The sequence below is a fragment of the Oryctolagus cuniculus genome, chromosome 4 (assembly GCF_964237555.1).
Source record: "Oryctolagus cuniculus chromosome 4, mOryCun1.1, whole genome shotgun sequence".
NCBI lineage: Eukaryota > Metazoa > Chordata > Mammalia > Lagomorpha > Leporidae > Oryctolagus > Oryctolagus cuniculus.
Window position 1 is genome coordinate 12,508,731 of NC_091435.1, and position 26,939 is coordinate 12,535,669.

Genomic DNA, 26,939 nt, shown 5'->3' on the forward strand with positions numbered 1-26,939 from the left:
GCTCTGCACTGTGAGGAGGCCCGCAGACCCGTCCCCAGAACAGGGAGGGTCGTTGAAGCTCTCAGTATATTTGTAACAGGCTGGCATTGGTCAAAGAAGGGCTCGCTGAAATACCACGTGACACGGGCAGACACAGGCCCAGGAAATGAGTGTGAGTGACACGGGCAAACACAGGCCCAGGAAATGAGTGTGAGTGACACGGGCAAACACAGGCCCAGGAAATGAGTGTGTGTGACACAGGCAAACACAGGCCCAGGAAATGAGTGTGCATGACACAGGCAAACACAGGCCCAGGAAATGAGTGTGAGTGACACAGGCAGACACAGGCCCAGGAAGTGATGCGTGTGCGAGGCCTTGATCCCAGCTGAGGCAGCGGGGGTGGGTATCCTCGCCTTTTCCGAAAGCAGCCCTTTCCCCCGTAAACCAGGAAGGCACCGGGGAGATCCTTACACGGAGACCCAGCTGGTGCCGTGTTGAGAGGAGGTGACGTGGACGAGCCAAGGCTGTGAGAAGCAGAGCTGCTGTGAGGCCCACACGTGGTAGTGGGGTTTTGTGCAGTCTTATGACCCCAGTTCTGGGCCATAGCTGCTGCGTGCCTCCGAGCGAGGTTTTTCTTTCTAAGATTTATTTATTTATTTAAATTCATCTGAAAGGTGGAGAGAGGGAAGGAGGAAGGCATCTTCAACCTGCTGCTTCACTCCCCAGATGCCCACAACAGCTGGGGCTGCGCCAGGCTGCTGGGAGCAAGGGGCTCCATCTGGGTCTCCCAGTGGGTGCAGGGACCCAGCTCCTGAAGCCATCATCTGCTGCCTCCCAGCACGTTAGCAGGAAGCCGAGTAGGAAGTGAAGTAGCTGAGACTTGGACCAGGTGCTGGTATGGGATGTGGGAGTCCCAAGCAGTGGCTCAAACACTGTGCCACAGGGCCTACCCTCTGAGTGAGTTTTTAAAGCCTCAGTTTCCTCATCTGTAAAGTGGGTGCGGTAAGCATCTCTTCTTCAGGTTGTCCTGAGGACTAAATGGGGTAGCGTTGAGAATAGTGCCTAGCACACAGTCCACACTCAGTGGTTGTCATCGTCATCACCACTGCTGCCACTGGCAAGGGGGGCAGGGCCGTCTGCAAGGCAGGGCTGCTCCTCAATCTTCCCAGGCGTCCAGGACAGTCCTTGTCTGTGCTGCTGACTTGTCCTTGGCAGTGCATTAAGGCGCCATTGGAATGACTGCGGGGAGGGAGTGGCTTTGCTTTCGGCAGTGGAGGACCTGAGCGCACACGTTAGCCCTGACCACTTGGGTCCCTCAGATGTGGAACGAGGTGTGCCGACATGGGGCATGTCCTAGCGGAGCCAGGAGGGAAAACGCACCCGTGGCCCTCACGACTTCCCCAGAAGCGTTAGCCGCTGGGCTCTGCCTTTGGGCCCTGGCCAGGGGTGCGCCCCGTCCGGTGCCGCGGCTGAAGCCCGCAGGACAGCGCAGGCTGCCAGCCTGGGAAGGCTCTGCAGTGTTTGCAGCCCCGCAGCATCTGTGCCCTGGTCTCTGGGGTGAGTGATGAGTGATTTCTGATGTCCGACACAGGCTGCACGTCCCCACTGGTGTCTCAGCAGGAGCAGCACAACGCCTCCCTTCTCCCTGGATTTTCAAAAACAGATGCTTCCCATCGGCAAGTGAGAGGAGATGGGTCCAAGCAGTCTTGTGTCCTGCACCGGTGTGGCCCGGGAGCTAAAGGAACTTATGTGGTCTACTCAGGACACAACTGGTTATATGCAAGTTATATATTGAGAGCAAGGCTCGAAAGAGAAGGAAGGTGGAGAGAATTGTGGGGAAAGATGAAGGGAAACCCTCCACCTCCCGGAAAGGCCGAGCAGTGGCTTTGGGCTTCCACCCCCGATGGCTGGGCCAGGACCAGGAGGCTGGTGGTGCCACGGCTGGAGACGGGAGTGCGCGTGCCGGTTGCACTGTTGTCTCCTTCGGCCCTGCGTGAACTCTGCGTGTGACATGTGGTCTCTTTGGTCCTCAGGGAGTGCCCGACGTCCGGCTGGCCTACATCCAGTTTGCTCTGTCCTTCTTGATTGCTGGTGACGACAGCACCATAGTGCAGGTGCTGGAGCTGAAAGGTACGTGTCCCTGTGTCCCTCAGAAAGCCCGCTCGTCACCGCTCTCCAAGATCCGCTGCCCACCGTTCTTCCCGGTGACCAGAGGCCGCAGCCTCTTTCACAGGCTGAGAACGCGTGTGCGTGTGGCCAGGCAGCGGTGGTGCAGGTTTGACCCCACGGGTCAGAATGAACACAGGTGTTCCTGTCTGCCATCTGGATGCCCAGCGAGCCCCTCACCAGGACAAGTGCCAGCCTCAGGGAGGCAAACTGGGGTGAACAGAGGCGGCCCAGCTGCCTGGCCTTCCATGGCTAGTGTGTTGTAAAATACGGCTTCACCGCCTCGGTGGCTGTGCCATGTGGTGCCAGAAGGTCTGTCACTGGGCTCCAGGGAGTTCCAGCCTGGCCGCCTTCTGGGGCCGTCTCCAGAGAGAGAGGCTTAGCGTCGTGTGACCCATTAGGGCCACTTGCATTTGGGCGGGAGGTTCAGGAGCTTGGTGAGTGGCAGCCCCTGCCTTGGCATGGGACAATTGCTCAGCAAGATCCCCGCAGTTACGCTCAGAACTCTGGGAGTTGGAGGAGGAGGCGCGTGGTGCCGTGGCCTAGTGTGGTCAGCTGTCCACTCCGAAGGAGGCAGGGGTCTGAGCTTCCTCCGGGACGTGAGGGTGCAGGTGCAGGGCCCCTGTGTGTGGTCCGCCTGGCCTGGGAGTAGTTCTGGGGAGGAGACACAGCAGACAGTGTTTCCACTGTGTGTTGCCAGGAACCCAGGGTAGGACATCCGGCTGCTGCCGGGGCTGGAGGTTTCCTCGCAGCTCCCCGGGCCCTCTCAGCCCTGCGGCCTGGCCTGCTGCTGAAGGACAGTGAGCTCTCGTTTACACTGCCGAAGGGGCAGCACGTCCGGCAGTGCGGGCTTTCTGCGTCAAAACCCCTAGGCTGTTTGAGCAGCAGTCCCACGTCTGGTCCTTGTACTAAGGAAAGAATTAAGAGTGTGCGAAGAGGTTTTGTTAGGGAAGATTTGTTTTTTGTGTGTGTGTGTTTTTTTTTTTTTTTTTTTTTTTTTTCCATGTTCGCTGAAAATTGGGCTCCTAACTGTCTACCAGTAAGGGATTAGTTGAGCAAACTGAGCGCCAGCCATAAGAGGACAGTGCAGCTGTGGGCATGTCGCTGCTGGCATCCGGGTTTCCTTGTGATGCGTGATTGGCGTAGCCTCGGCTGCCAGCTGCAGAAGGGTGATCCCTTCTCACTGGAGGTTGAGGGGAGTGGCATGGCTGCGTCAGAGGCCTGGTAGTTCTCTCACAGGGCAGCAGGGCCCACCTCTGCATCGTGGCAGGATGGCTGACTTTGAATTTTATTCTTTTGCTTTGGTATTTCCTGATTTTCTTTCTTTTTAAGAATTATTTTCTTTATTGGAAAGGCAGAGTTGCAGAGAGAGAGGGAGAGACAGAGAGAGAGGTCTTTCTTCTCCTAAATGGCTGCAATGGCTAGGACTGGGCCAGGCCGAAGCCGGGAGCTGGGAGCTTCTTCTAGAACTTTGATGTGGGTGCAGGGGCCCAGGCACTTGGGCCGTCTTCCACTGTTTTCCCAGGTGCATCAGCAGGAAGCTGGATGGGAAGTGGAGCAGCCGGGACTTGAAACAGTGACCACATGGGATGCCGGTGCTGCAGGTGGCAGCTTAACCTGCTACGCCACAATGCCGGCCCTCTGATTTTCTTTTTCTAAGAATAAGAAATTTGCTTTTGTAGAAATTATGTGAAGCCTCTAAAGATGTGCAGACCAAGTAACACTGGATGTTACGTCTCAGATGCTTCAGCCTGGGGCCGCCGTGTGCTAGAGGGACACAGCACCGCATTCTGGTGGCCGTCTCCCCCGGGTCGGAAGGTACACAGAGCAAGCCAGAGCAAACCAAGTCACACAGAAGTCGCTCCTACCATGAGCAAACTCCATAGCAATAGAGCTTTAGAAAGCTGTTACAACACACATTCTCCTTCAATCAGTATTGATTTTACTTAATGTGAGAAAAGAAAAGAAAAAAGAATTAAAATTCTGTCATTGCTTCATGCTTAAGTACTTTTGGTTTACTTTGTCAGGAAAGGGGTAATTATTATGCCTTGAACTTGTATAATTGAAACTGAAAAAAAGACGTTGCTTGCTAAATAGTAACATTCTCCCATCTGTTCTGTTTTCAAAATATTTCTGAGTTTAATGCTTTGAACCTTTTATTTTCAGAGTTTATTCCTTGCATTTTTAGCTCAGGCATAAAGGAAGATAGGATTTCTACCATCAATATTTTGTTGTCCACAATGAAAACAAAGGTACGTGTTTGGTAAGCAGCATTTCTGTTACTCACTTCTCCTTGTCAGTGAAGAGCCCCTGGCGTCCTATGGGACTCTAGAGCCACGACACTGTCTGTGGGTTATGGTTGTGTGAGTTGAGCGGGAAGCCGTTTCTTACGCCCAGGCTTGCTCGGGGTGGTGAGCAAAGCCTGGGCCCGGGAGGCTGAAGACTGGCGGCTGCTTCCATCCCAGCAACAGCGATAAAAGCGCTGGTTGACGTTGCGCAGTTGCCCAGTGGGGTGACTGGGAGCTGTAAGTTACAAATACTTCTTCTTCCTTGTCACACCTAGCAAAATGTCATTTTCCATATTTCATAGAAACTTAAATTTTGCTGAAAGGGCCACTGACTTGAATACAGAAGCACCTGAAGTGATCAGTTAGAAACCTTCCTGCAGTAAAGTTGTTGGAAGTCCACCAGAAGCGTGTTTTCCTGTTCAGGGGACTTTTTTAAAGATTTATTTTATTTATTTGAAAGAGTTACAGAGAGAGGTAGAGACAGCTCTTCCATCTGCTGGTTCACTCCCCAGGTGGCCACAACGGAAGGAGCTGTGCCAATCCGAAGCCAGGAGCCAGGAGCTTTTTCCCGGCTCCCACGTGGGTGCAGGGGCCCAAGGACTTGGGCCATCTTCTACTGCTTTCCCAGGCCACAGCAGAGAGCTGGATCGGAAGAGAAGCAGCCGGGACTAGGACCGGCGCCCATATGGGATGCTGGCACCGCAGGTGGAGGATTAACCTACTGCGCCTCAGCACTGGCCCTAGGCTAATTTTTAAGTCGATAATTTTGTATGGCCTGCAAATGATGTTATATGTATCCAATGGCCTTTGGCAGAAAAAAAAAAAGATTACCCACCCCCCTTGTTCTAAAGGAATATTTAATGATATGGAAAAAGCAGCTTCTACTGCATAAGGAGACACACAACCATATATAAATATAATCTAAGGTAATAAGAGATAAGCAGTGTATATATACATTTATATATGTATATGAACACCCACATACACACACACACACACACACACAGGAGACTGAAAAGAAATAGATCAAAATGGAACATGGATATCCTGAGCTTGGGAATGGGAATGTTGGTGGATTTTATATTTGTATTTTCCTTTTTTTTTTAATCAAGCTTTCTGCCGTTGTCACATGTTGAATTTATAGGGCTGAAAACACAATACATGTTATTTGAAGGGTAACTGAGTTTTATCATTGCTTTCAGGTAGTTCACAGTAAAAGTATCACAAAGACCCAGAAGGTGCATTTCTTTACCGCACAGCTGTTGAGCCACATAGCGTCTCTCTACGCCTGGAACGGGATTGTTGACGTAAGCCCGGAGAACACAGAGGTGGGTGTCGCTTCTGGCTGTCAGTGGGCCTCGGCTCTGGGGTGCGACCCCCACAGCTGAGAGACTCAGAAACCTTGACAGCACGCTGCACTTCCAGAAAAACCAGCGCCCTCCTCGTGTGGACCGTCTCTTTCGGCTTATGGTTATGTGGTCGTATTTTTCTCTGCTATGTGCAATATGATTTTTTTTTTTAAATTATAGCACTAAGATTTTTGTTCTGCTCTCTGGGTTATCATGAGTGCAATCTGTATTTGTTTTCCTTTTTATTAATGGGAAAACGACTGGTCCCTGTGGTCGAGTGAGCAACATCTTGTCTTCGCTGGGATGCCTGCGCATAGCTTTGAGCATCAGCCAGGCTCCCTCTTCCTCTCACCTTGCCAGACCCCTGCCCTCGTTCCTGTGTAAAGCGTTTGGAGTTTCAGGTTTGCTTTTAACTGTCTGGGGGGACCCACGTGGCCTCATCCAGCTGGACATGCATAATTTATTTTGTAACGGTTAATTCAAGTGCCAAATTAAAACAGTTGCTTTCACATTGACCCAAGGCCAGCGGGTGTTTTAATTTTCCTCCTTTTCGTTTTCCTTGGGGCGTTTCTGAACGTGGACTTGGCCAGAGCAGTGACGGCTCCGACTTCCTGTTAACTCTGATAATTTACCTCTTGGGGACTCGCCTGTGTCCTCTTGTTTTGAACATGTTTCTGTATGCTCCATTACCAGGAAGCCTCAGGGGCTTAATAAAAACACTCCCAAATGGGGGATTTTATTTGCAAGAACAAGAGAAATTAAGTCATTTTTAAGCTTTTAAAAATTCAGGTTTAAACGTGCTCCTCTTTAGTGTTCTTTTGCCCTGGTTGGTATATCTGTGTTTTGATTTTTTTTTTCCTCTGTGTCTTGGACTGACACCAAGTGCTTAATATGTTTTTGAAGTTGCCCATTTTTATTCTGGAGCTATTGCAAAGGGCTGGGATTCAGTCTTTTTTTCTTAACCCCTTCTAGATGTCTGCTGAGGAGGCGGGGAAGGCCATGGTGCGGGAGCTGGTGCACAGCTTCCTGCTGGATCTGTGTTGTTCCCTCAAGCATGGCATTAACTTCTATGATGCGTCTTTGGGCACCTCTGGCAGGTGAGTGGGACGTAGCGAGTGTGAACCCTGGGGGGTTCCTTACATGTCGGCACGTACTTGCCTTCCTAGTGGAAACCGAGCACACGGTGGAGTTGTAGTAGGTTACAGCCAGAGTGGTGGATGTTACCGGTGGGAGACCCAGAGAACCCGTGTGCATTCCACGCCACCCGGGCGGAGATGGCACGGGAGCAGTTTATTTAGGCCGCAGAGGACACGCTGCCTCGCCCAGGGAGGGGCTGCACCTGTCTGCTTCGAGTCAGTGGCGTGGACCGAGTCAGAAAGAGGTGACTGCACCAGCCTTCCTCTGACAGGTGCTGGCAGGATTTCAGAATTGTGCTCTTGCATTTGATTTCTTATTTCTTAATTAGGATAATGTTTTCATCAGCAGGGAGATCAAATCCAAATCTGATGGTTTTGATTATATTTAGACTTTTTCTTTATAGTCACATAATACAGGGATACTTCCAGAAGTCTGTGGGAAAATGGCGTTAAGAGGTACACTGAGGGGCTGGTGTTGTGGTGCCAGCATCCCATATGGGCGCCAGTTCATGTTCCTACTGTTCCACTTGCGGTCCCGCTAATGCCCCTGGGGAAACAGTGGAAGATGGCCCAAGTGCTTGAGTTCCTGACACCCACATGGGAGGTTCAGATGGAGTTCTAGACTCTTGGCTTTGGCCTGACCCAGTCCCAGCCATTGGAGCCATTTGGGGAGTGAGCCAGCGGACATGAACCAGTGGGTGGAAGATCTCTCTCTGTCTGTCTCTCCCTCTATCCCTCTGCCTTTCAAATAAATAAGTAAATAAATCTTAAAAAGGTGGTAAGCGTGGGGCAAGTGTTTAGCCTAGCACCTAAGATGTCAGTTGACGCCCACATCCCACGTTGGAGTAGCTGACTTTTGCACCCAGCCCTGGCTCCAGACTCCGGCTTCCTGCCAATGGAGACCTTGAGAGCAATGGTGCAAGTTCAGCTAACTCAGTCCCTGGCACCGCTGGGGAAAACCTGAATTGAGTTCTCAGCTCCTGGCTTCCGCTTGGTCCAAGCCCTGCCATCGTAGGCATTTGGGAGTGAACCAGCAGGTGGGAGCTTGCTCTTCTCTGTTTCTGTCTGTCTCACTCCCTCTCACTTTATCTCTCTTACTTTCTCTGTCAAATAAACTAAAAAAAATTTTTAGGTTTATTTTGATGCAAAAAAATGTTTGAAATCCATGTGTAGCTTTTTCATAATACATATTTTCCATGAAGTCTTTGAAGACCCCTGTACACATTGTTATATTTTTTGATCTCCAAAGTAGACTGCTGGTCCTCAATCTCTTTAATTAATGGATGTTTTTCTGATCGTTGTGAATGGCTTATTTCTTGCCCCGTGACTGCATAGCATTATTAGAAGGATTGAGTTGCGTGTAGTTGGGTTTACTTCCGATTTCGGCTGGTCAGGAAACCACTGGTTTGCCCCGGTGGGGAGAATCTGTGCCTGTGTGTAACTTTGCATGTAACCGAGATGGCCAGGACTCCTCTCGGCCCACCATTTCTGTTTGTGTTTCTCTTTTCTCTCATCTGTAAGAATGGACTCTCTCCTGCTGAAAGGTTCACAGCAGCCTTTCGTAGTCCAGCGCACTCTAATACTGTACTTAAAACACAAGCATCTCCCCAACCCCTCCCTACTTTTAAGGCGCTTTTTCCCTCCTGACTTGCCCCATGACATACATGGTCACGGGATGAGTTACTGAAGCACCGTGTCGTTGTGGGCGCTGTTGGGAGTGTGCCGTGGAGGTTTGTGTGTTTTGTGAAACCATGGGCGAAGGCAAATGTTTGTGCTTAGGGGAGAGGAAGTGAATTGTGTTCGTGGGCAGAGTTCAGAAGTGCTGAGACAACTGAAATCCAGGGCTCCCCAGTGTCCTGTGACTCCCTTGCGTTCAGCCCCACGTCGTCACTGCAGGGAGCCCTTCCCAGCAATCCTTTTGAAGTAGCGCCTTGCTGTCGCTGTCCTGCTGCCTGGCCCGCGCTCCTGACCGCCGTCACCACCTTGCGTGCTTGTTGCTCTGCTGGCTATTTTTGCTCCCAGAGCGTGAAGCAGGTGTTGATGGGAGGCCGATGCTGCAGTGTAGGGCAGGGCTTGGCAGACTTTTTCTATAAAGCACCATCTGGTACTTCAGGCGCGGTGCTGACCCAGTCTCTGTTGGTACTCAGTTGTGCACTGTAGCACCAAAGAGGCCTCGGGGGTCAGCAGATGCTCGGGACCAGCATCTGGCACAGTGGATGAAGCCGCTGCTCGCAGCCCCAGCTTCCCGCATCAGGATGCGACTGGAGCCCCGCTCGCTCCACTTCTGACCCAGCTCCCTGCTGATGTCCCTGGGAAGGCAGTGGAAGATGGCTCAGCATGTGGGAGACCAGGAAGGAGTTCCTGGCTCCTGGCTGGCCCAGACTGGACTATTGCAACCTCTCTGGGGAGTGAACCAGTGGGTAGTCATCTTCTTTGTCCCTCTCTCTGTTGGTCTGCCTGACAAATAAACGAATAAATCTTAATCACACAAAATGAAACAGCTGGATTCCAGTAAGATGCTGTTTACAAAGCTAGGCGGTGGGTGTAGCGTGGAGGTGAAGAGAGCAGATAACGCGAGGCGGACGGTGGGCTTCAGTCCTAAGTGTGCGCCCTTGGGCAGGTTACGAACCTCCTCTGCCTCCTCTGTAAAGGAGAGAAAAGTCGCGCCAGCCACGGAGAGGTGGGGGTGCTGCGTGCCGTGAGCAGCATCTGGCACACGGCCGTCGGTGCTGTTGGTTTATTACGTTGCTGTTGATGGAATCGGGTGTGGGTGCAGTATTTTTAGCACTCCGTAGATTTCACATTCTGTTCATCTGAGGTACAAACTGCCTTTGCTTGGTTCATGAAAAGTTCACATTAGGATTTTTATGCCATTTTTTAAAGGATAGTTTTTTGTTCAAAATTATGCTCTAATTCTTTTTTGAAAAAAAAAATTTATTGTTTGATTGCGTAGAGCTGTGCTATGGCGTGGTCGTTCCACTCGGTTTCTAAGGGACATAGACGCTGCGGATCCCAGAAACCATCAGCACGGCATGCGTGGGAGGCCGATTCTGCCTTCCCGGAGTCCAGGGACAGGAGGCAGGCCCCTGTTCCTAGACGGCCTCAGGGTGGGGGAACCCAGCGTCTGTGGTTTTGGCTGAGATCCCAGGATCATTGGTCGCCTATTGTAGGTGTCACGTGTGCAGGTCTTCCTGAGGTTTCCCACCTCTTGCATTAATCATTGTGTTGGTCAGGGTTTTGTTGTTATAAGAAAGTACCTGAGAAAAGCTAGTTGGGAAGGAAGAAGTTGACTTTAACTCAGGCTTTTGGAGATTTGCAGTCCATCGCTCTGGCCTCTGGTGAGGGTAGCAGTGGTGAGGTGGAGCGCTTGGACAGAGAAAGGGTCGTGGGCGAGCCAGGGAGCAGGGCAGAGCTGCCTTCTGTGGGCCTGGTGGCTTCCGTGATCCGAGGACCTCCCTCTAGGCCCACCTCCCAAACTCTGTAATTAGATTAAACGTCTGCCCCCTTAGTGCCACAGTTTAAGACCTTGAGGGGGCTGGTGCTGTGGCATAGTGGGTAAGGTCACCGCCTGCAAAGCGAGCATCCCATATGGATGCTGGTTCGAGTCCCGGCTGCTGCATTTCTGATCCAGCTCTCTGCTGTGGCCTAGGAAAGCAGTGGAAGATGACCCAAGTCCTTGGGCCACTGCCCCCGCGTGGGAGACCTGGAGGAAGCTCCTGGCTCCTGGCTTCGGGTCAGCGCAGCTGTGGCCATTGCGGTCAACTGGGGAGTGAGCCAGCAGATGGAAGACCTCTCTCTCTCTCTCTCTGCCTATGCCTATGCCTATGCCTATGCCTCTCCTTCTCTGTAACTCTGACTTTCAAATAAAATTTTTTTTAAAGACTTTGGGGCGTGAACACTGTTAGTTTCCGAGCTGTGTGCTGTTCAAGCCAGGGCAGTTGTCTACTCATCCTTTTGAAGTCTGTTTGCCTACTTGTTTTTCTACAGTAGGTTTTTTTTCTTGTACTCACTTCTTTCAGCTGCTGAGCGGAGGTGTAGGAATTTGAAATAAGCTGGGAACAAAGAGAGCAGAAGGCCTTGTGCCGTCCTGGCTGTTTCAGAAATAACTTTACAACATTGGGGATCCATGTGCCGATCTCTTGAGCATTTCATATTTAAAAAAGAACTATCCATTCCAAAGAAAAATGCCGTATTTGTATGTTTTGTCCTCACATACATGTTCGTATTTTTTCATGTGTTTGAGGAAAGAGGTCAGTGAGCTCTCAGGAGTGCATTCTCTCTGCCGGTTTTGCCCCTTTAGAGCAGCCTGGGTGTCCCGTAGGTGGCTGGGGGGGGGGGGGGCAGGGAGAATGGTTTTCTTCCCCTTCTTTGGAAGTCAAGTTGAACTCCAGGGAAAGAAGGAGGAAAGAGCAGACGGGACTCAAAGTGGAGACTGTTTTTCAGCCACAGAAGAAGGGGACAGGAATTCAGGCCTCCCTGTCAGAGCCATGGAACCCCTGCCTGTGCCCAGCGGGACATGCCTGCTCTGCCCCGGGGCCGTTCCAGGAGCTACGGTGTTAGCGTGAGATCTCGGTGCTTTTTTTTTTTTCTTTTTAAGATCTGTTTATTTATTTGAAAGGCAGAGTTACAGAGAGGAGAGGCAGAGAGAGAGAGAGAGAGAGAGAGAGGAGTCTTCCTCCCAAAATGGCCACAATGGCCGGAGCTGCGCTGATGCGAAGCCAGGAGCCAGGAGTGTCTTCTGGGTCTCCCACGCGGGTGCAGGGGCCCAAGGCCAGCCTTGGGCCATCTTCTACTGCTTTCCCAGGCCATAGCAGAGAGCTGGATCAGAAGTGGAGCAGCCGGGACTCGAACCGGTGTCCATATGGGATGCCGGCACTGCAGGCAGCAGCCTTCCCTGCTGACCCTCCCTCTCCCCTTTCTCCAACAGAGGAGGAAACCTGACCCTCCTGCACTTCCTGCTGGGATTGAAAACCGCCGTGGACGACGAGCTGGTGGCCGAGCTGGTGGTGAACATCCTCCGAGTGTGCCCGGACTTGCTGAACAAGTACTTCAAGGAAGTGACGTTCTCCTTCCTGCCCAGAGTGAAGGCCACGTGGCAGAACAACATCAAACTCCTGAACAAGGTCGTGCTCGGGCTTCGCCTGCGAGCCGGGCGGGGCCGCCGGGCGCTCTGGCCCAGTAAACCCTAGGAAGGCCTTCTTTGGGGACCAAGAGCGTATTTTTGATCATATAAATTTGCAGTCCTCATCTTCCAAGTATAGTGTTGCTTTTCATTGAGCTGAATTTTGAGTTGTTTTTTTTCCTTTTGAATCTGTGGAACAATTTATCTTTGAAACTTTTAAAACTTTGCTTAGAGTAAAAATCTTACTGAATCTCAGTGCACGTAGGCCAGAATTAGAGAAATGTGTGAATTGTGGGACAGTTCTTAAAGACTGCAGTTTTGAAAGCTTGAAATCATCTGTGAGATGTTGTTGGTCTGCTGGTTAATTTAAGTGGGTTTTTGTCAGTGTTTGTTTGTTTGTTTGTTTGTTTTAACATTTCTGTCTGTTTGAAAGTCAGAGTTACAGAGAGAGAGAGACAGAGATCTTCTATCCCCTGGGCTCACTGCCCCATGGCCTCAATGGTCAGGACTGAGCCAGGAGCTTCATCCAAGTCTCCCATGTGGGTACAGGGGCCCAGGCACTTGGGTCATCTTCCTGTGCTTTCCCAGGCACATTAGCAGGGGGCTGTGCTGGAAGTGGAACAGCCGAGACTCAAACCTGCACCCATATGGGATGCCAGCATTGCCAGCGGCTGCTAAACCTTCTGTGCCACAGTGCAGGCCTCTGTCAGTTTCCTTTGGGCCACAGACGTCAAACTCCCCTGTCTGCCTGGGGGCGCTCACTGTATGTTCTCTGGCAGTGATGCCGGGCTCTGTTGAGCGCGCTCTCTGCCTGATGCTGAGATACCTGAGCTTGTTAGGCCTCAAGCTGGGCCTGGCCGTCTGTGAAGCGAGCTTTGATCCCGAGTCTCGAAGGTCTCCTCGAGGGCCACTGTGTGCACTTCCCTCATGTGTCCTGGGGCGGGAACACACTTTGCCCCTCACTGGGGGGCACGTAGCCCTGCGGCCAGCATCCCTGTTGGAAGCTGCTTTGGATACTGCCCTCCTGGGTGCAGGCCACGGGCAAGTGTGTGCTCCCGTAGGCCCAGGTGCAGCCCTGCTGTTTTCTAGGTCTGTAGTCCTAAGGAAGTTGTCTGACTTCATTAACACCCGATTTTGTCATCCACACACACGTTTTATTTTTACTAGAAAGTCTCCCACACACAGCTTTTCAGAGGCATTGTGAGCCGTCAGCCGCCTGACCTGGGTGTCCGTGGCTGGTAAGCAGGGCTGTTTGAGTTCCAGCGGTGAACTGTTTGCCATTAGAGGTTTTTAGTGGCTCCCTAGACCACAGGCCAAGCTCTGCTTTGGAGGTCCCTGGCTTGTCTTTAACAAGTGGATTTGGAGGTTGATCTTGGGGTCCCACGCCTTGCAGCGAGTCATACCTTGTTACTATGATTCCTTGCTGCAGGGGCTTTATTGTCTGGTGCTTACAAAGAGCCTCAGGCCTGAATCTTGTGTCCAGCACCAACTGGATCTCTTCTGCTCTCTCTAGATCTACGAGGCCCAGCCGGAGATTTCCCGGGCGTTTCAGACCCGAGAGTTTATCCCCTTGCCGCGGCTCCTGGCCATGGTGATGGTGACCACTGTGCCCCTGGTCTGCAACAAGATCATGTTCACCCAAGCATTAAATGTAAGGCCAGGCAATTGCCCCCCTTCTAGAATGTTCTCCCACTAAACCTTCTGGCTGTGCTGCATGGTTGGTCTGCAAATACCAACGTGGATGTATTTGGGTTTTGTCAGTGAGCCTCTGAGGCTTCAGGACAGGGCTTTCATTTGCAATGGTCCCATGAGTGACAGGTCCCCCTGCCTGGGGAGAGGACATCGGAGTGGGGACCCGTTCCCTGTAGGGGGCGACAGATTCTGCATCCTTGTCCCTGCTCTGTCCCATGACCCGGACTTCTGAAGCCCTGCACACCTGCCTGGGGCTGCCCTAGGGTGGGAGAGGTTGGACTGAGAGGAGCGAAAGTTCTTGCCAGCATCTCATTCATTCATTTAGGGCAGGGCTGCACTGGGAGGGCAGTGTGAAGATTTCTGGGGAGCATTTGCTTTGAGGACCAGCTATTTTCAGGCATTTGGACAAAATATATTCATAGAAAAATTGATGGTTCCACTTCATGTTGTTATTTTCTATATTGTACAGTCCTCCAAGTCCCATAGAAGCTGTATTCTTTCACCACAGGGCCCAGGTGAATGACCTCCTGGGTCCTGCCAGCCCCTCCTGAGCCCGGGTTGCCTACGACTTACCTGGAGGATGCTGGGTATTCAGAGTGACATCTCACTTGTTGTGTGATGGGGCGGACCAGAGTGGGCCGGGGCGAGTGACACAGGCACATGTTGGCCCCAGTGGTGATGGATGACAGTCACTGTAGAGTGGCCCAGACCCCTGAGATTGTGTGCTGGGACTGACTGGTGTTTTTTGACTTGAATGTGGCAGTAGAGAGAGGGAGACCTGTGGACCAGGCGAGAGGGCCTTTTGTTCTGTTTGCCGAATGATCCCACACAAACCTAGAGCGCACTTAGCGTGCCCCTCTGCTTCCTGGGAGACATTACTGCTCCGTGATGGGAAGGCCCCTGTTTGTTGCACCTCCTGTGGGCTGCTTCTGTGCACCCTCCACCTGCCCCAGCTTAGTCCTGGTGGGCTGGGAGGTGAAAGGCTGGCCCTCGCCTCCTCTCAGTGCTGTCTCAGGGTGGAGGGGGGCCCCAAGCAGCGACCTGTGCCCCCGGGCAAAGTGGCCCAGGGAGTGAGAGAGGATCCAGCCCTCTCCCTGTGGCTGCTGGCATTTGGTGGTGGCCCAGGGCTCGTGGGCCACAGCCATGCCCTTCCCAGGAGCCAACACGGTGCTTTAGTACTTGTGAGACCCAGGGACACAGACAGGCCTACGTGCTGTTTAATTTTTAATTCCTTGCAGTATTGTCTAAAAAACTCTTAACAGCATGTATTTTTAGAGTGAGAAAGAAGAAGCTTATTTTGGAAATGGGAAATAAGGTATTTGGAAGCAGGGGCCCAGGCTGTTTTTGGGTGTCGCGAGCCCTGTGGGTATTCTACCGGCATGTTGTTTGGGCCCCGCCTTCCCAGTGGTTCTGAGCCGGGAGCCGTTAGTGGCTTAGGGTATTCAGTGCAGCGTGTGCATAAGGTGAATCCAGGGCTGGTGGGAATGCTGGGGCACTGGGCTGTGGCGGGTGTGAAACAAAGTCCGTGGGAGGCCTGTTTGGTTCTCTCTGTGAATCTCCAGCCTCCCACCTCAGGCTTCCTTATTGTGCCCCCAGGGCCTTGTGAAGATACGGATTATACATGCATTGATCCAGGCGGGGGCCGGGAGAGGCCTTCGCTGCACTCGGCCAGGGCGGGGTTCTGTCCTCCTTTTGGTAACAGCACAGGTCCTTGGGCCTCACTCAGCTCTGCGTCCGGTGAGGACTCGAAGCCCTCCTGGCTGCAGTGAATGGCAGCAGGAGGCGGAGTGTGGGGGCTGCTGGCTGTCCGAGCCCCCGGCTGGTTTCCCACCGCAGGCCCTGATGCGTTTGCCTCGGTGCCAGGGTGTGTTCTGGGCACGTCTTGCTATGGCAGGTGATGTGCGTTAGCTGAGTGGCTGTCAGAGAAGGCTCACCGATGAGCCGATCGCAAAAACCACCGTTGGACTCTGCCTTTAGCAGTTGCTCTCCCAGCACCTGCTGAGGTCAGACCTGCAGGCTGTCTGCGAGGGGTGGGGGGCAGCCCAGGTCACCTCATCTGATGTAGAGACAGCATCTTGGAGAGATCCAAGAAGGAGCAAGAGCCAGCCCTGCCCAGGGCCGGGGGAGTCCACGTGCACTGTGCAGCTGGAGACATGTGCATTTCATCCTCTTTCTCCCCAGTTGGACAGCAAATCTGTGAAGCACACGGCTTTATCCCTTGTTTCTGTCATTTTGAAAAGAGCATTAAAAACCATTGACCACTGCCTGGACAAAGAGGCGTGGCAGGAGCCAGGCGTGTACACGGCCACAATGATGGATGAGTTTGTGCGGCTCTTCAGAGAGGCCCTGAGCAAGGTAGGTACAGGTCCAGGGTTGGGCTGGCCCTGCACACCTCCCTGCAGACCACAACAGGGCAAAGCCATCTGCGGAGCAGAGTGCGGGCCAGGTGTGTCCTCCAGCAGCTTGGGTGCTGAGGGCCCACTGGTGAAACCCGTGATTCTGGTCAGGCATGAGGTCACACTTAGGGCGCAGTCCGGGAATCCTGTGCAGAGGGAGAAGTCATGTGACCCACTTGCTCTCCTGTGGCAGCAGTAGTGGGGCCATGGCTCTTGGGGACCCTGTGGCCCCTCGCCCTCTACTGCGAACACTGATGGTCCCATGGCCCTGGGGGTGGGGGTGGCTTGGGGAGGCCGTCTTGCTCCCTCCCATGATTGACTCTGCTCATGAGGGAGGCCAGGCGCTTGCAGATTGTCCGGCTGCTCTGACAGCCCCGTGGGCACGTGGACCAGTGTCTTGAGCCCGGGAGTGGTCTTAAACGGGTCGTCCTCACTAGCACTCTCGTGTTCTCACCGCATCCTTGCCGGTGTAGTTTTAGGAGGGATGGATACCTGGGAACACAGCGTAAGAGGGGTGTGCACCTGCTCTCCCCCAGCCTTTCTCCTACACTCACGCTCCCTTACACACTCAGATACCTACACCTCCCCCTCTGTGTTTTTGCTTATGCTCAGCTCATTTGTTTCTCTTCATTGTTAATGTGACAGATTTTTTTTGCTTCTTTTTCCCTTTTAGATCTTGCCAGACCTGAACACTATTGTGTGGGTCTGGCAGTCCCTGAAAAAACAAGAGACAAAACAGGATGACCAGAAGGGGAAGAGAGCGGGTGACAAGGCTGTGGCGGCCCGTGAGGCTCAGTGCGGTGAGGGTCTGGGGGCCGGAGCTGACCTGGGGGCTGTGAGGCGCATCAGTGTGGTGAGGGCCTAGAGGCTGGAGCTGACCTGGGGCCGTGAGGCGCATCAGTGTGGTGAGGGTCTGGGGGCCGGAGCTGACCTGGGGCCGTGAGGCTCATCTCTGTGGTGAGGGTCTGGGGGCCGGAGCTGACGGGCAGCCCGGGGTGGCTGCCATCTAGAGGGTCCTCTGACCCTCCTGTTCCAAGGCCCCTCTGGCCATCCTTTTTAGCTGAGGGAAGACAATTGGAGTAGACCTGCAGATGGAGTGTTAATACGCTAAGGGCTGTGCCCGGGCCTTCTGCCGGGCAGTGTTTCCTGTGACACAGGCTGCCTGGTGCCCTGGCCTTTCAGTGGGGGGTGGGGGTGGGGTGGGGGCGTGGCGCTCTTGTTCTGCAGATAGGTGGGCTACACAGCCTCCCAGGGGTAAAATGTGTTGGCTAAGACCTTATTGGCTGGGCGATGGGCTCTGTCCCTATAGATGCATCACAGTTAACCTGATCACAGCCCTGCCAGGGGAGGCCCGGGTATGTGTCCCCATTGCCCAAAAGCACAGGAGACAGAGTAACCTTAGCCTGTCCACGGCCTTCACAGGGAGACAGGGCGTGTACGCAGGCTCCTTGAACAGTCTCCATCTTCTTGCCACATTGGCTCCCTCCTCTGGCTCTTGGGGGAAATCTGTCGCAGCCCCAGTGCTGTTGGTGATCGGGGGCATAGGGCACGTGTGTCTAACTCGAGCCGTGTGTTTTGACGCAGACGATGCGGAAACCATTCTCTTGAAAGCCGTCCTGCTCCAGGTCATCTGCCTCTACCAGAAGGTGGTGCCCCACATGGTCACTCAGTACAACTTTGACTTCAGCAAGCTCCTGAAAGGTGGGTGTCGGGGGACAGCCGGCCAGCTGGGGAGGACCCGAGCAGAGTCCCCTGGGCCACGGAGCAGGGAAATGGCAGGCAGGTGGCCTGCGTGCGTGTCGCCCAGCCTGCTGAATTTTGTTTGCACCAGCATGGACTTCTTGAGTCGATGTCAGATGAACACTTAACAGCAGTGAGGGTGGAGAAGGGCGAAGCTGGCTGCCTGGTGATTGCTGGGCAGTCCACAAGTCAGACCACACGGAGCCGATTCTCCAGCGGCTTCTCAAGGGAGCAGGCGTACGGGGGTTGGGGGGGCTTGCCGAGGCAGGAGCCTTGTCTAAGGGACGGCTCGTCCATGCAAGAGCAGTTTTGATGTGGCTGCCCCGTGTTCCATCCCAGGGAGTCAGGTTCAAATGGCATTTTGTAAGGGTCACACACTTGTCCCCCATGGCCTGTGGTCCGCTTTGCCCAGTAGGGTCAGCTTTGTAACAGAGCCTCCGGGAGAAGACCTACAGACCTGTCATCCTTGGAATCTGTATGAGCCTTCAAACAACCCTTTGCAAAAGCTGTAATTAAATATGTAACCACCCCAAAGGTGAAAGAGCCTCCTTGCTGAGGGAATATAGGATTTACTAGGATGTAACCATTCAGTATATAGTAGCTGTGTCCTTCCAAGCAAAGGAGAAACCCGGAGCCCAGGCCAGAGCTTAGAGACCCAGCCTCAGGCTCTTGCCCTCTGGAGAGCAAGGCCCGTGCCGCACATGAGGGATGATGTGAGCGGAAGGCCACACTTGGGGGCAGTGTGGGGTGGTGGTTCCAGTGGGTGCATGGGGTAAGCCTGGGCTGGGTGGCAGGGGGGTGCTGTTGTAGGCAAGTGGAATTCTGGGATAGAGCTGGGGAGAGAAGCATCTGTCAGTGGAGTGTGCCTGGGCACAGCCTCCAGGACAGTGACTGCAGGACCCAGGGAGCGGGAGCCCACGTGCCCCCCTGTCTTTCTTGATTTCCTTATCTGGTTGCTGGGCCTCTGCTTCTGCCTGACTGTTTCTTCCCTCCGTAGGGATCATCTCCGAGCAGGGTCTTGGGGAGGAGGCGCCCCCCATTCTGCAGCACCACATGCTGAAGGTGGCCCTGGAGCTGCCTGCCAACAAGTTTCTGTGGCTGAAGGCACAGGTAGGAAGCACACAGCCCCGTCTCCTGCCAGCTCACAGGCTGGGCTTCTCGGCTTCCTGGCCGTGCTGGGGGAGCGATGGAAGAAGGTAACGGCTCTCCATGTAGAGAGCCCTCCCTGAGCAGAGCAGGCCCCAGAACCCTCTGCTGGCCTGCTTGGGAATCTGCTTTTGGAAGACAGATGCCTAACCTGTCATTCTTGGAAACGTGCTGTCGCTGGCTGGGGCGGGTTTTCACCTGTTGATCTTGACTGTTTTACATTTTTGAGTCACTTTAAAACCTTTTTGGAAATAAACACATGTTCCTGCCCCTTCATCCTCATCCTGGAAGAATGACGGAGTTGGGGACAGGCACGAGCCTGCTGAGTGCTGGGGACAGTGGGAGAATCAGTGCACACCACTACAACGTCCGCCTTCAGGGACGTCGTCCAGGGCTTTCTGGGGAACCATAAAGGGGTGCTCAGGATGCAGCAGTTTGATAACGCAGATGCGCTGTCCTTCTGTGCAAAGGGGGAATTGGCTGAGCACCATTAAGCTGGTCTAGGTGTGTGTCTCCATAGCTCAGACGATGTTTTTAATGACTTGGGTTTTATGTACAGTTTTATGGAGAACCAGTGATGTGGAAATGGACATTGGCACTTTTACCTGTGGCATATCCAGAAAGGTGGAGAGCGTTGTGGCCCTAACTGACACCCGGCTGCAGCGTGTGCCTCTGTGGCTACTCCACGCACCTCACTAAAGACAGGGCACAGGGCCACGGAGTGGTCAGGGGACCTCCCTAAGGTCCTAACCATGTGTGGTAGGCCTTGCTCTCAGCCTTCCCACCTCTGAGGTCACGGCCCCCAGCCCCGGACAGGTGACAAGTGGGTGCTGCCGCTGACTGGCTTTCACTGTGGCTGAACTGGGCCAGTGGATCTTGGTGATCTCACTGGAAGGTGAACAGAGGCCTCTGACTTTGACAGAGCTGGTGTTGAGACGTGTATTTCCAGTGCCCCACCTTTTACAAGGTCATGACCAAAAGTTCATAAAAACCTCCCAGGACTTTTCTGAAGTACCCGCATATAAGGATCTGCGGGGCTAAGCCAACTCCAGTGCTGACAATGTTTGGGGTCATCCTCTGGCAGGGGCCGCAGCACATCACACAGACACAGTGGAGTTTACACCTGGGATCTGGGGCTGTGTGGACTTCTGAGCCTTTGTGGAGGATACGTTATGTACAAGTAAATGGTTACTACATCTCTGGCATCCTGCTTCAGTACAAGCAGTACGCCTTTGGTGGAGTCACACACCCCTGGGGCCGCTCCCCACCGCCCAGCACCAGGACGCCCTGGGCTGGGGACTCCGTTTGCACGTACGTGAAAATAGGCTCACAGCTGTACCCACCTCCTAGGGTTGTTGGGAGGAGTGAGTGAGTGAGAATGTATCAAGACCCTGGGATGGCACCGACATATGGAAGGCATTGCCTATGCTGTTGCAGTTCTGTTTTTCCTACAACTGATGTTTTGGGGTTGTGAGTGAGTTTCTGAACTTCTGAGGTTACCTGCGTGTAAAATCACCAGAGTCTCGCTGAGTTCTAATTAAAATGAGAGGAGTGGGAGGACCTGGCAGCATCCTGGGCAGGGAGTCATCTGTGTGCTTAGCAAGTAATGGCCTGTGTTATTTTACATTCTGTGGTTCCATATGTAGTTACATGCATTAAAAATATATCCGATCGCTTGCGCTCTAGGAAGGCCCAGACACAGAAAGTGTGGCGGAGCGATCCGTGTTCTACCTGCTGATGAAGATGTTTGTGACCAGTAGCCACTTGCAGCTGAAGTCGTCGACCCAGCTTCTGATCATGAAGGTGAGCGGTTCCCCATTTCTAACCCTGGAGAGTGCTTTGCATGGGTCTTCCGTGCAGGGGTGCTTCGTGAACAGTCGTCGGAGTCAGGAACAGAGGCTTGATGGCAGCTTTAATGTGTCGCGTCTTGAGCGTCGCTGCATTTCTGAGAGGCAGCGTGGTAAAGCGGACGAAACATGGGCCTCGAAGTCCGACTCCTAGATCCCAGTCCTGATTCTACAGGGGTGCTTCAAGAGGTTTGGGGAGAATGAATTCGAAGATAAGTTTATTTTGGTGCAAAAAGTTTTGAAATCCATTCATAATTTTTTCATACTGCTCACTTTCCACGGAGTTTTGACGCACCCTCTGACTTCCGAGGTGGCCGTGGACGGTGCACCTCGCCTCTCTGAGCGGCCCCTGTGGTGGCAGGGCCTGATGCGGCCATTAGGTTGGGGAGAGGGAGTGTGTGGGAGGGGAGCTTACCCCAGACATGGTCGGCTCAGTGCTTGCTCCGTGTCTGCTCTCTGGGGAGCTGTCCGACAGGCCAGGCCTCCTCCCTTGTCCCCAGTGTCTTGGCCCTCTCCTTAGGGAGACCTCGTCCCTCTCTTACTCTGCACTCGGTTCTCCGGGCTGTCGCAGGAAGAACTCAGGTCCCATTTCAGACCCCAGGAAGGCTAGAGGGAGGCTGCAGAACCCGCAGTCACTATGTGTAGGGGGTGAGGATTTGGCCTTTCACCGTCGTTAAACTTGCTGTACTTGAACCTCGCCGTCTGAGCTGCCTGACTGGTGCTGAGTGCTTGCTTCTGCAGGCTGCCCTTGCCTCCCAGGCAGCGCAGGTGTGAACCTGACCCCGGCACTGCGAGTAGGTGCAGTTGGTGTGCTGAGGTTTTGCTTTGGTGCACACTCTTGTGGGGCTCTGCTGTGAGGCCAGGCGCTTAGACCTCAGGGCTGTGTCATCAGGCCATGCAGGATGTCATTTAGCCCCCTCGCAGATCCAGGTCCTGCCTCAGGACAGGTCGTGCTCTGTGGGAAATGAAAATGCAGCCTTTAGAGGAAGGGTCTGGACCACCTTCTCCCGTTTAGCGCCCCTGGTGCTGGCGCGTCGTGAAGCGGCCTCAGCTGCCCATGAGGCGGCTTCTCTGCCGACCTTCCCCTGTCTGCTTGCTGACAGATCCTGCGGGACACAGGGGTGTTTGAGCACACCTGGAGGGAGCTGGAGCTCTGGCTGGAGCATTTGGACAACACGGCGGAAGAGCGCAGAGAGGCCGTGATTCAGTTTCTGGAACGCGTAAGCCGGTGTTCCCGCCTCCAGGAGCAGGGTGGGAGATAACCACGACAGGTCGGCCTCCTCCTCGTCCAGGCGTGGTGGTGGCTGTGCCCCAGGCCGCTGCGTCCTGGTGCCCTGGTTCCTGCCGAGACCTCCGGATCTACTTGGCTTTGGAATCTCTGCACTAGGATCCTAGGGCTGCACCGTTTCATTTCCTTGGGGAGTTTGCTTTTGCACAGGGCATGCATTAAAAACACTAAATACGCTGAGAGAGTGTGGAAAGCAGCGGTATACTCAAGGGAGATAGATTGTTTTTTAAATGCCACGATAGGGCCGGCGCCGCGGCTCACTAGGCTAATCCTCCGCCTAGCGGCGCCGGCACACCGGGTTCTAGTCCCGGTTGGGGCGCCGGATTCTGTCCCGGTTGCCCCTCTTCCAGGCCAGCCCTCTGCTGTGGCCCGGGAGTGCAGTGGAGGATGGCCCAGGTGCTTGGGCCCTGCACCCCATGGGAGACCAGGAAAAGCACCTGGCTCCTGGCTCCTGCCATCGGATCAGCGCGGTGCGCCGGCCGCAGCGCGCCGGCCGCGGCGGCCATTGGAGGGTGAACCAACGGCAAGGGAAGACCTTTCTCTCTGTCTCTCTCTCTCACTGTCCACTCTGCCTGTCAAAAAAAAAAAAAAAAAAAAAATGCCACGATAGAAAATTTTTAAAAAGACAGCGTTGCAGTCGAATTATTGTTCTTGTTAAGCACTGTTCACGTTAGAACTTCCCGTGGTGTTGACCGGTGCCCTTTCTTTTTGTTTCGCCTGTGGCCATCTGACCGTCTTTCACCTGGCTCGCTCCTGCTCAGGTCTTGTTGACTTTGGTGGCAAATCCGTATTCCTACACAGACAAAGCATCTGACTTTGTCCAAGAAGCCAGCACGCTGCAGGCCACCATGACGAAGCAAGACGCCGACGACGTCAGCATCCCTGTCTCCCACATCGATGGTAGGTGCACCTCCCTCTTGTGCCGGGAACCTGCAGATGAAGCCACGGTGGCATGGAGGAAGCGAACTGCAGCTGTCCCGTGCCTGTGCATCAAGGATCAGCCTGCTGTGGAAGTGAAACCCGCCTTATCTGCTCACGGGGCGGGAAATATGAACAGAACCTGCGGGACTGTTTTCATTCGTGCAGGTTCTACGTGCCAGGTGCCGTCCTAAGTTACCAACACGCTAGGGGACCAGGATGGTCATGTTGTTCTATGAACAGATAAGGCAGGCGAGGCACAGGGCAGTTGAGTAACTTGCTCAAGCTCACATAGCTGTATAGCAGAGTCAGGATTTGAACCCAGGCTCTGTGGCCCTTGTCTGGGCTTTAACTCTCACGCCATTTTGCCTCTCAGACTTTGGCTTGTTTGCCTGAATCTCCAGTTTAAAGGTTCCTCAGGCTGCTTGTGTGACTTGAGGAAAGGTGTGGCTGTCATCAGCCCAGCTGAATGAGCTGTGTTTTGTCAAACGCAGTGTCTCCGCCTGTTTAAGATCCGACTGTATTGTTATGTATTCTCCCAGGAGAGTTGAGGTTTTGTTTTTTCTGTGTTTGCGAACAGTCTCTTGCTTCTGGAACCCTGGAGGGTTATTGGCAATGGCTCTGCCTCACCTGGGTCCCTGCTCTGTGTCTCAGATGTTCTCGACATGGTGGACGTCCTGGTGGAGGGCAGCGAAGGCTTGGATGAAGAAATAGGGTTCCTGTTAAACGAAGACATGATCCTGCTCACTTTTCCGTTCAGCGCGGTGGTTCCCGCAGCCCTGGAAGCCAGGAATAAGCTGCTCCTTGGGCAGGAGAATGAAGCAGGTACGTGGACTCAGGCTGCTCCGGCTGCGTCAGGCCAGAGGCTCCAGAGGAAACAGTCGCTGAGGACGGAAGGCAGCAAGTGTGTAGTCCACCTGGGCGCAGCCGCCCGGCGAGCATGGGCTGGGTGGGCAGTAGCCGTGACGCTGGTGTTGTCTCGGGATTTATTCTGGGTAACTTGATGCTAACGGTGAAGCCCTCATTCTGCGGGGTCTTCCAGGCAACTTAGGCCCAGCAAGTGCTCCCAGATCAGCGTAGTGTAGTCTGGGGAGCTCAGGCTTGGCTGCAGTACCAGGTGAGCCCCAGTGCATCCATGGTTTGATGTGGAAAGTTGTCTTCAAAGTCTAGAATGGGCGAGCTTGCTCTTCTGTGGGCTGTCCTGCGGGAGTCAGCTCTGTAACTCTGCCATCTCAGCATGTGGCTTCAGGATCCCTGGGGAAGGGGAAGAGAGAGGGGGCGGGCAGGCAGGGGCTGTCTCGGCCTACAAGTGGCTGAAGTGGCATGTGGTCGCCCTCCCTGCACGAGAGGCTGTGTGCCAAGGCGGAAGAGCGGGATTGGTGAGTGCCTGGTGCGTCCCGGTTCCTCTCCAGTGCCTCTACCGCCTGGCCATCCACTGTGTCAGGCCCTGATGTCTGCTCATGTGCTGTGCTCACTAGCCCCGAGCCTAGTCGTCAGCAGCAGCAGCGCTTACCCATGTGTGGGTGTGGGGTGCTCCTGGAGTCTGCGTGCGGTGTTCCGGGCCTCGTGCGGATGTGGGAGGAGGTGGCAGTGCTGGCTCTCAGAAGGGCGTTCGAACAGGCCTACGTTCCTTGCAGGGGAAGGCATCGTGGCGTATCTGACCGCAGTGCTGACCGACCTCCTCCACTCGCAGAGGGACCCCCTGGCCCTGTGTCTTCTGCTGCAGGCTTATGACAAGTTTGAACCTCCAGGCCCGCCCTGCTGCCATCAGCTCTCCCGGTTTCGCAGATACTACAGCCTGTGGATCCCCGAGCAAGCCCGAGAGGCTGGGGTAAGCTGGGGCTGCCCTGCAGCCGTGTAGCCAGGGAGCCGCGCGGTGCACAGGGTGAAGCGTTTGCCCTCGTTTCCTTCGCGTAGAGGGGAAGCTCAGTAGCGTCGCTGTTCTCCACCAACGTGGCTGCAACACGACGTCTCAGTAACGCAGCAGAGGGCGATTCCCGCGCTGCGTGGCGGTGATAACTGCGGTCACGGCCCCAGCACCGTGTCAGCGTCGCTCTGACCTGTGCACGCTTGTGCCGCAGCTCTGCTGCAGAACTGAGCTTGTCCACAAGGCCTGCACAGGCACCGTTGTGTTAGAGCCAGGAAGGTAAAAGAAAGCAGTTTTCTTTGGGCAGAAACTAATAAGCCAGAGATGAAGTCAGGAGCCAGGAGCTTCTTCCAGGTCTCCCACATGGGTGCAGGGGCCCAGGGACTTGGGCCATCTTCTACTGCTTTCCCAGGCCATAGCAGAGAGCTGGATTGGAAGTGGAGCAGCCGGGACTCGAACCAGCGCCCATATGGGATGCTGGCACTGCAGGTGGCGGCTTAACCTGCTGCGCCACAGCACCAGCCCCTGGAAACTGCATTCCTGTGATGGGAGTCCAGCTCCAGTATGGAGTATTGCAGATGATGGGTGGGGCAAGAAGCTAACTTTGCTGGGTGTGCTTACGAGTATTCTTTCAGTTCTAACTCCACACTTGGAGAAGCAGGTAGCTTGGGGCCTCCTTGTCTTATGAACGCTAGCCAGCGTTGATAGCATGATTTCTGTTTGTTTGCCAGGTGCATGTTAGACCCCCATACTGTGTGTTCTGTGTGCATTTTAATTCAGTTAAGCCTCACAGCAACTTTGAGAAGTAGATCAAGACACCTACCCTCCTCTATGTGGGTAAACTGAGGCACCAAGTGACGGAGTTGGGACTGCCCAGGCAGTCTGGGTGCAGAGCTCACACCCAACACAGCTGTTGCCAGCTCCCTCCACATACAGGCCGTGGTTGCAGCCAGACCGTGCCCTGCCCTGTGTGGAGGTATTACACGTTCAGTGCTGTGTCCCCTAGGGGATCCATTTTGAGTAAGTCACAGCAGTGAGTCTGCGCCCGCACGGCGTGCCTGAGGCCCCTGCAGCAGGCTTGGGTAGGGCCCGAGAGCCTGCTGTCCTCACATCCCAGCCAGGGACCACACTTGGAGAACCACCGAGTTCCGTGGCACGTGCAGCCTTGGGTTTTATTAGCCTTAGGAAGTGGGACGCTGATAATAAATAACGTAGGCCATTTGGGATAAGGCAGCAAAGGCGCTTTGGGGATTCTGTTAGGGGAAGGAGCCACGCCCGCCTGAGGCAGTTGCTCTGTTCCCTGCGTAGACCTTGTGTTCTTCCAGTGCAGCTCCGGGGCAGGGCGCTGGAAGGCAAGTGGCTGCCAGCGCGAGCCGCTGTTGGCCTTGTGATTTCCTGGTTCCCAGTGAGGCCAGTGACTACAGTCTTCTCTGCGGCCTGCACCTGGAGAAACCGCCCCACGTTGGGCCAGTGAGAACGCATGATGTGTGGGATGCGTGTGGTCGACCGTGGGCTGGCGATGTGCGTGACTAATGTGGTTGGTCTCCCATCTCTTGCTGCTCCCTCAGCCGCTGCAGGTGTCGGATGGCCCTGTGCCCCACGCTACGCTCTCGGCCTCCAGCTTCCCTGCCTTGCTGCAGGCAGCCTACGAGAGCCAGATGCTGCGTGATGAGCATGTACAGGCACAGCTGCAGGCCGCCCTCCCGGGCCTCCCCCTGCGCCAGATCCCACGCTCGGCCAAGCAAGTGCTGCTGTACTTGCGGAGCACCGTGGACAGCTTCGGTCAGGTGAGCCTGTTCCCCGCCCTGGCTCCCGTGCTCCCACACTCCCTCCTCAGAGAACGTGGCCTTTGGCTTGGCGCCACGCCCAGGGACAGGATTTCTGATGGCCTCAGGGCAGGCCCGTGGCTCCTTTGCACACCAGTTGGCACCGCCTTTTTTCCCCGGAGCAAGCAGGGACAGTCTCGGCCCCAGTCTGCACAGGCCAGCCGGCGCCCCAGCAGCTG

At 54.4% G+C, this 26,939-nt stretch overlaps 1 protein-coding gene across 3 annotated transcripts in view; it reads left to right on the forward strand.

The window, feature by feature from the left end:
- Nucleotides 1-26,939, forward strand: part of URB1 (URB1 ribosome biogenesis homolog) — an 81,341-nt gene that overhangs the window by 10,580 nt on the left and 43,822 nt on the right. For all 3 annotated transcript variants that reach the window (XR_011387734.1, XR_011387733.1, XM_070071878.1), the window contains exons 5-20: nt 2,013-2,109; nt 4,312-4,397; nt 5,636-5,761; nt 6,755-6,879; nt 11,846-12,041; nt 13,554-13,691; nt 15,914-16,087; nt 16,802-16,928; nt 17,713-17,829; nt 18,866-18,978; nt 20,701-20,817; nt 21,965-22,081; nt 22,911-23,049; nt 23,722-23,892; nt 24,705-24,898; nt 26,503-26,721. Coding sequence is in view for 1 of the 3 variants with exons in the window: in XM_070071878.1 (XP_069927979.1) it covers nt 2,013-2,109; nt 4,312-4,397; nt 5,636-5,761; nt 6,755-6,879; nt 11,846-12,041; nt 13,554-13,691; nt 15,914-16,087; nt 16,802-16,928; nt 17,713-17,829; nt 18,866-18,978; nt 20,701-20,817; nt 21,965-22,081; nt 22,911-23,049; nt 23,722-23,892; nt 24,705-24,898; nt 26,503-26,721 (2,256 nt within the window). In the remaining 2 variants the exon portion in view is untranslated. The remainder of the gene's footprint in view (nt 1-2,012; nt 2,110-4,311; nt 4,398-5,635; nt 5,762-6,754; nt 6,880-11,845; nt 12,042-13,553; nt 13,692-15,913; nt 16,088-16,801; nt 16,929-17,712; nt 17,830-18,865; nt 18,979-20,700; nt 20,818-21,964; nt 22,082-22,910; nt 23,050-23,721; nt 23,893-24,704; nt 24,899-26,502; nt 26,722-26,939) is intronic.